Source organism: Aplysia californica, unplaced genomic scaffold (genome assembly GCF_000002075.1).
Source record: "Aplysia californica isolate F4 #8 unplaced genomic scaffold, AplCal3.0 scaffold00346, whole genome shotgun sequence".
In the NCBI taxonomy this organism is placed as follows: domain Eukaryota; kingdom Metazoa; phylum Mollusca; class Gastropoda; order Aplysiida; family Aplysiidae; genus Aplysia; species Aplysia californica.
Window position 1 is genome coordinate 672,045 of NW_004797616.1, and position 7,413 is coordinate 679,457.

General features: G+C 37.2%; 1 protein-coding gene across 1 annotated transcript in view; it reads left to right on the top strand.

The window, feature by feature from the left end:
- The window catches only part of LOC101859496 (receptor-type tyrosine-protein phosphatase alpha), a gene marked incomplete in the record, with an annotated part of 114,619 nt that extends 107,456 nt beyond the window's left edge, over nucleotides 1-7,163 (top strand). Inside the window, 5 exon segments of the mRNA XM_035970946.1 lie at nucleotides 2,126-2,260; nucleotides 2,930-3,061; nucleotides 4,631-4,785; nucleotides 5,180-5,315; nucleotides 5,945-7,163. Of these exon segments, the coding sequence (XP_035826839.1) occupies nucleotides 2,126-2,260; nucleotides 2,930-3,061; nucleotides 4,631-4,785; nucleotides 5,180-5,315; nucleotides 5,945-6,016 (630 nt within the window).
- Nucleotides 7,164-7,413: the final 250 nt, after the last annotated feature.

Genomic DNA, 7,413 nt, shown 5'->3' on the forward strand with positions numbered 1-7,413 from the left:
AACACCTTTTATGCCCATTAAAGGACCCATTTCTGTGTGAATTTTTCTGAAAACGTTGATTAAAGGCGCCAAAAAAAAGTAAATTTTCAGTTACAACGGACTCTTAAGCTAAGGAAATAACTAATCTTTGGCGGCCATTTTCTCACTAATTTTACTTCTGAAAACAGATGACCCCCACCTCCTTCATTTGCAAATATCTTGACTTGAATTCAAGATAAATGTTGTTGTTTTTTTCATCCAAATAAACACAAGTGAACAACCTTTAAGATTATACCAATAACTCTACATGCCCCAAAATTGACGAGAGCCTGATCCACCACGCTGCCTCACAATTGTCTTGAGTTATTGATGCAAAGTAAAAAGTGGGAGTTGTTTTTTAAAGATTGTCATCAGGTCAAATGCCATAAAACAGGAGTTTTCAAATTATGTTCCATACGCGGATAGTGAACTGGACGATATGTGAGGCAGCGTGGTGGAATCAGGCTCTCGTCAAAATAATCAAAGTGAAGAAACTTTCATTTTTCCGTAGGTTTGTGAATTTTTATCCAATTTATGGTTTTTGGCTCAACACCTTTCTGCCCATTAAAGAACTCATTTCTGTGTGGATTTTCCTGAAGAAAAAAAGTTGATTAAAGGCACAAAAAATGTAAATTTTCAGTTACCACGGACTGTTAAGCTAAGGAAATAACTAATCTTTGGCGGTCATTTTCTTACTAATTTTATCTCTGAAAACAAGTGACCCCCACCTCCTTCATTTGCAAATATCTCGACTTTTATTCAAGATTAATGGATATTTTTTTCATCCAAATAAAGACAAGTGAATATGCTTTAAGATGACACCAAAAACTCTACATGCCCAAATATTGACGAGAGCCTGATTCCACCACGCTGCCTCTCATATGGTAATATATTAATTATATGTACTGTACAACTTCTTGCTTCGCACTATATTATTAAAACAACACAACTTCTAGCAGTTACTTTTCCTACATTGTCAAGCACAAATTAATATCAGTAAGTGAGGTAAAACAAAGTAATGTAGAATGAATATAGGCCACACAATCTGTATTCAGTATCCATAGTAGTTCATAATACATTATCGATCTAATACGGGGTGCCCACTACGGATGGGATCGGCTGATCGGGCCGATCGCCCGACTCGATCGCCTCAAAAACAAACGTGTTTGTTTTCAGTTTCAGGCGATCGAGTCGGGTGATCGGCCCAATCCAGCAGCTGTAGTGGGCACCCCCTATAAGCTTGTATGCCTTATGTTCTCTTAATTATTTATCTTATTTCATTATCTTTATCTTTGGTATCTATTCAGTATTATTTTACGTTATCTCATCTATTTCATTATGTTTACGTACCATATGTATTTATTGTGCTCCTTCTTATCGCATGGAGTAATAAATATCTCGCCAGTTGTGTCATCAATATCAACCATGTAACATAATATCTTAATATCTTTCCTTATTCTATCTATATTGAACACTATGTTATAGTTTTTCATCTTCACAACATTCACTATTTTATCTTGTTATACGTTATCTATGCTAACTCTCATGACATAAAATAATAACATAGCATTTATACAGCGCAAATTCCCGCTAAACAGCAAGCTCTATGCGCTTTACAATCTACACTATTACCCAGAACATTGACAGCATTCTGAAACACCCTCAACTTCCTGAGAAGTAGAGATTGAAAAGCGCATAGAGCTTGCTGCTGAGCAGAGATTTGACTATACAAATGCTATCTGTTATTATTATTGTTATTGTTATTATTATCATTAATATTTTTTTAATTTTTTTTTTATTATTATTTTTTTTAAATATATTTTTTTAATTATTGTTATTATTATTATTATTACTATTATTATCATCTTTATTATTATTATCATTATTATTATTATTATTATTATTATTATTATTATTATTATTATTATTATTATTATTATTATTATCAGACTGTTGTTATTATTATTATTATTATTATTAATAATAATAATAATAATAATAATATTATTGTTGTTATTATTTTTGTTATTATTATTATTGTTATTAGTATTATTACTTATTTTATGTACTATCAGCATGTGTATGATTGTTCCATGTTCCTGTTCAGAGCTACTGCCAGAAGGACCAGCTCCTGGTGACTCAGATGCCCCTGCCCAACACAGTGGTAGACTTCTGGCGTCTCGTCTACGACCACGGCTCTTACTGTATCGTCATGCTCAACGAGGTGGAGACCAATGATGATGTAAGTGGAAGGGGGTGGGCAATGTGGGGAAGATCAGTGGAGTATAAGTCTGTTATGCCTACCGTTGTTTTGTTGCTATTTGTCTGTTTGTTTGTCTGTGTGTCGCTGTGTCTGTCTCTCTGTCTGTCTCTTCGTCCGTCTATTTATTAACCTATTAATCTATTCATCCATCCATCAATCTGTCCTTCCATCTATCTCTTTGTCAGTCAAAAAACAATAAATGAATAAATCAAAACAATGAAGGATTTCTGGAGAGGCATTTGTGAGATAGGGGAGACAACTCGGGTTAATAATTTTATTTTAAAAAGGGGCATGCAGTTGCTTTCCTTGGTATGGGCGGTCCGTGGACAAGGAGAAAGAGGAGGAGGAGGAGGAGGAGGAGAGGTCAGAACAGCAACAGCAAAAACAACAAAAAAACAACAGCATAAAAAGACAACAATACGGGAAAACCCAATGAAATACAACACCTACAGAGACAAAAATAAGAACAATAGTAACAACAACAACAGCAACAACAACAACTACAACAACAACAACTACAACAACAACAACTACAACAACAGTCACAGCTTCAATCAAAAAATTACACATGAACAGTTGAAGAGCAGTCGAAGACAGTCTTTCTGTCTCTCTCTCTCCGCACACCTTTCAAAGGCCACCCATCCCCAGACTTGTGAGCAGTATTGGAGCGAGGAGCCGGACGGTGCAGAGTACGGCCCTTTTCAGGTGGAGACCACGTCTGAGATCAAGTCCAACCCCATCGTCACAGTGAGAGATTTCACAGTAACTAACACACAAGTGGTGAGTAGCCTTCAGGGATCATGGTACTGTCAAAATTGTCCAAGACAGCCACCCATAGTGAAGACCTATAACATTGCAGACAAGATGCTCATAAACAAATGTGAGGCATGCTGACAAAATGAGTTACTTTTCCCAACCCACAAATGGAAATATTGGCCAAAAATCAACCCTAGGGTGAAATTAATCGATTTTATTTTGATGCAACATTCTTTAAGTATAACAAGCCTTTTGTTATTTCAAACTTATAACTTGCAAAAGCTTAACCTATAAACGTGATGTATCTATTTCCACAGGGCTCAAATCCGAGAAGCAACTCATTTTGTCAGCACCCTTCACAAATGGTGACTTCCAGTATTAAGCCTCTTAAAGCTGTTATATGACTTTATAAGGATTTAGAATCCATGACGTAGTATGTAACAAGGTATCATTATTTGTATAAGAATCTTGCTTATGGCAACTTTCTGGGTAGATTCTTGCTGAAAATATTTTAGCATCCACACAAATAGATATAATTTTTGGTGATGTAACTTTACTTAACCCAATCCTTACTTTTGCAACATATAGGGATATTTACCTTTTGTCACCTATTCGATCCAATCCTTACTGTTGCAACATGAATAATCCCTTTTATGACAACCCCTTTAGCTTCTTGTCAGGAACTCCTGAGATGCAGGTAGAGAAGATTGGGTTATAATGAATCTTTTGTGCAAAATGGTAGGCCTACTTTGACATATGGTGATGATATATATTGCCTATGAATATTATATTATACATCCCCGGCACTCTCATTATACCTGAAGCCATAACATTTTTGTGGTGATGCCACCATGTATTGAAAATTCCCTCTGGTCGGAATTTTAGGGCACTTTTGATACTTGTTTCCTTGTAGTTAAAGTCAAAGTGTTGGCCTTATTCTTCTCTAGATCCACTTACTCAAAAGTAGCCTTTAACTACGCATTCAACCTATCAAAATGCGTTTCTCCTATTCATTATAGCTTAAGGTAAAACTTTGCTGGCACAGTCAGGTTGACCACATTTTTCCCAACCAAAACAACTAAAAATAAAAATATTATAATAAAGTCAACCTATGAAAACACATTTTTTTTCTGCGTGCTCAAAATCAACTTTTGATGACACGTTATACGTATGAATGCAGAATTGTTCTAACCATTACTGCTAAAAAGCAAACTTTGATGATGGGGAAAACCTGTGGAAATGTTTTTTTCTAAAAATTATTTTTAGAACTATTGAAGTACATTTCTCCAAACTAGGAGGCCTATAACTCAAAATCAACTTTTGACAAGGGAGGAATTCCGAAACGAGCAACTTTTATGAAATAGATAGGTTTAGGGTCAAGGCAAAGTGTTGGGGTTAGGGTTAGGGTTTTGTTAGGGTTTGGGCTAGGGTTAGGTAGGGTTAGCTATAGGGTAAGGTTTCTTCTTTATTGTTCTTGGTATGGTGGTCGCTTGTTACGGAGTCCTTCCCATGGTAATGCAGGAAGCCCATGAAAGCACTTTTTTCCTAAAACACCTCAAAAACAACTTTAAATAACGGTATTCTTCCTCTCAGCCCGGCAATGCCGCTAGACAGGTCCGCCAGTTCCACTTCCACCGCTGGCAAGAAGGTTCAGCCACACCCAGTTCCCAGAGGGCTTTGCTGGAGCTTGTCGATATGGTCAACACTTGGCTGCAGACGCAAGACGGACCAATCACAGTGCATTGCATGTAAGTTTTCTGCACCCACTTTTGACTAGTTTTAGGTTTATTTCCCTGGAGTCTTTTGTAAGGTATGATATTGTGTTAACAGTGAAAGGAATGGTTCCAGCTTACTAATCTCCTCAGATCAAGGAAAAGAAAGGAAATGGTTGGGGGCATTTTGAGAGAGAGTGTGTGTGTGTGTGTGTGTGTGTGTGTGTGTGTGTGTGTGTGTGTGTGTGTGTGTGTGTGTGTGTGTGTGTGTGTGTGTGTGTAAGTGTGTGTAAGTGTGTGTGTGTGTGTGTACTAATGTGTACAAGCCACTGTTTCCTGAATTTTACCATGAAAAATTAATTCAGGTTTATATTTCTTTCATATTTTCTCGATTTTCTACACATTTTTTTTTCCAACCTTACTCGTACAGGAACGGCGCCAGTCGCAGTGGATTGTTCTGTGCGGCCCTGACCATCCTTGAGCGTGTGCAGAAGGAGAAGGAAGTCGACGTTTTCCAGGCTGTCAAACAACTCCGACTAAACAGGACTCAACTGATTGACAACATGGTAAAATGCAAATATAGTTTCATCTCTTCTCTCTTTCTTTTTCCTTGTCAAAATCATGCTAGGACTATCATGAATATTATATAATTATATGCTTATCATAGATTTACGCAAATTTAACACAAGGACATTAATAAACAACACTCTTCAAAACTTATTGATGCCAATATTACCGAATAGACAATTTCCTTTACCAATATTTCTGTAGTTTATATTGTATTGACGATCATATTAACTACTGTCTCTTTATCAAAACAAGGAAGTGTAGCACATTTCATAGTCAAAAGTTCATCTCTCCCTCTTTCTTTCTGTCTGACTCTCTGTCTATTTCTTTTTACCTCTCTCTCTCTCTCTCTCTCTCTCTCTCTCTCTCACATGCACGCACACAAACTAAACACCCTCACTCATCTAGTAATGTGTGTGTATGTGTGTGTATGTATGTGTTTGTGTGTGTGTGTGTGTGTGTGTGTGTGTGTGTGTGTGTCTGTGTCTGTCTGTGTGTGTGTGTGTGTGTGCGTGCATGTGTAAACTTATAAATGTTTGCGACTTAACAGTCATGCTGCTTAACATGATATTATCATGTCAGTAGAGAGGGAAATTCGTGAATGGACCTTTCTTGTTTTCTTTCACAGGAGCAGTACCGCTTCTGCCATGAGCTCGTTATGGAGTCTTTGTCCAACCCTGATGCTATCTCATCGTCATGACAACGGCCTTGACAAGCATCATCTACGTCATTAGTCTTCCTTCATACGAGTCCACTTTGAGCCTGTTTTTTGGAGCAAGCTGAGGAGTGAGTTACTGAATGCTGATCATGGCCACTCCTTTGACACATTAAGACTGACAGAGAAAGGAAAAATTGAAAGTGTAATTGTAAATCAAGTGCTTCGTTGTGCTAAATTGGGTGCTTTCGCATTTCTGTAAAGATTTGTTTACCGTGTAAATGGTTCTTTACTTGTTGAAGTGGAATTGATCTTCTTTTTAAGTTCTTATTTGTCTCTGTTTTTTGGTGGGGGTTTTTTTTTTTGCTTTGTTCTTTTTGTGGATTTTGCTTGCTCTGACACTTGATGCTAATGTTCATGCTTTCATGTTTATATGACCTCTCAGGCTGACAAAGTTGAAGTTTTTCTAAACCTTTTTTTACAAATATTTTTTCCTTGTTGTCCTCATGTCCTGTAGACACTTTTGATACTTCCCCTGCACCTTCAGTACCTTTCACAGATAAATTGCTTGATAAAAGATCGTTCAAGAAGCTTTTTTTCCAGTTACCAGTCTGCCTTCTACTTGCTTTGTGTCCATGTCTAGCATAAAGACATCTGACTCACAGTTGAAAAGTCGTGGGTGCAATTTCTAACTGAGCTGGATATGGTACTACATCCTTAGAAAAAACACCCTATCCTATTTTTTTCAATTCACTTGGCTGTAAACTGGTACTTAGCCTTGAGCTAAGATGAAATATGTGAATAATAGTTATATGTGCTTAGCTGGCTGCCTTGCTGTATGTCATACCCAGGGGACTAAGACAGGTAACTGAGTGGACTGGTCCTCATTAGGGGAGTTATGATGAAGTTATGCAAGCCTTCTGCCAGGGTGAAAATACATAACAAAATGTGTAACAACTTAAGCTATTCATCTTTGGAAATCTTATTGTATAAGTTAAAGATGGAAGATTTCACACCCTAGAGAGAAGGGCGCACATTTCCCAGAGCCAGCAATAGGACTATAAACTTGCCTGAGCTCCTGCATATTAGCGTTATGCATGCTGGAGAGCTGTTAAATTCTAATGGAATATGTGAGGCAGCATGGTGGAATCAGGCTCTCATCGAAATAATCAAAGTGAAGAAACTTGCATTTTTCCGCAGGTTTGTGAATTTGTATTGAATTTTTGTTTTTTGGCTCAACACCTTTCTAGCCCATAAAAGAACTCATTTCTGAGTGGATTTTTCTGAAAAACGTTGATTAAAGGCACAAGAAATGTAAATTTTCAGTTACCACGGACTCTTAAGCTAAGGAAATAACTAATCTTTGACGGCCATTTTCTCACTAATTTTACCTCTGAAAACAGGTGACCCCCACCTCCTCCTTTCGCAAATAACTCGACTTG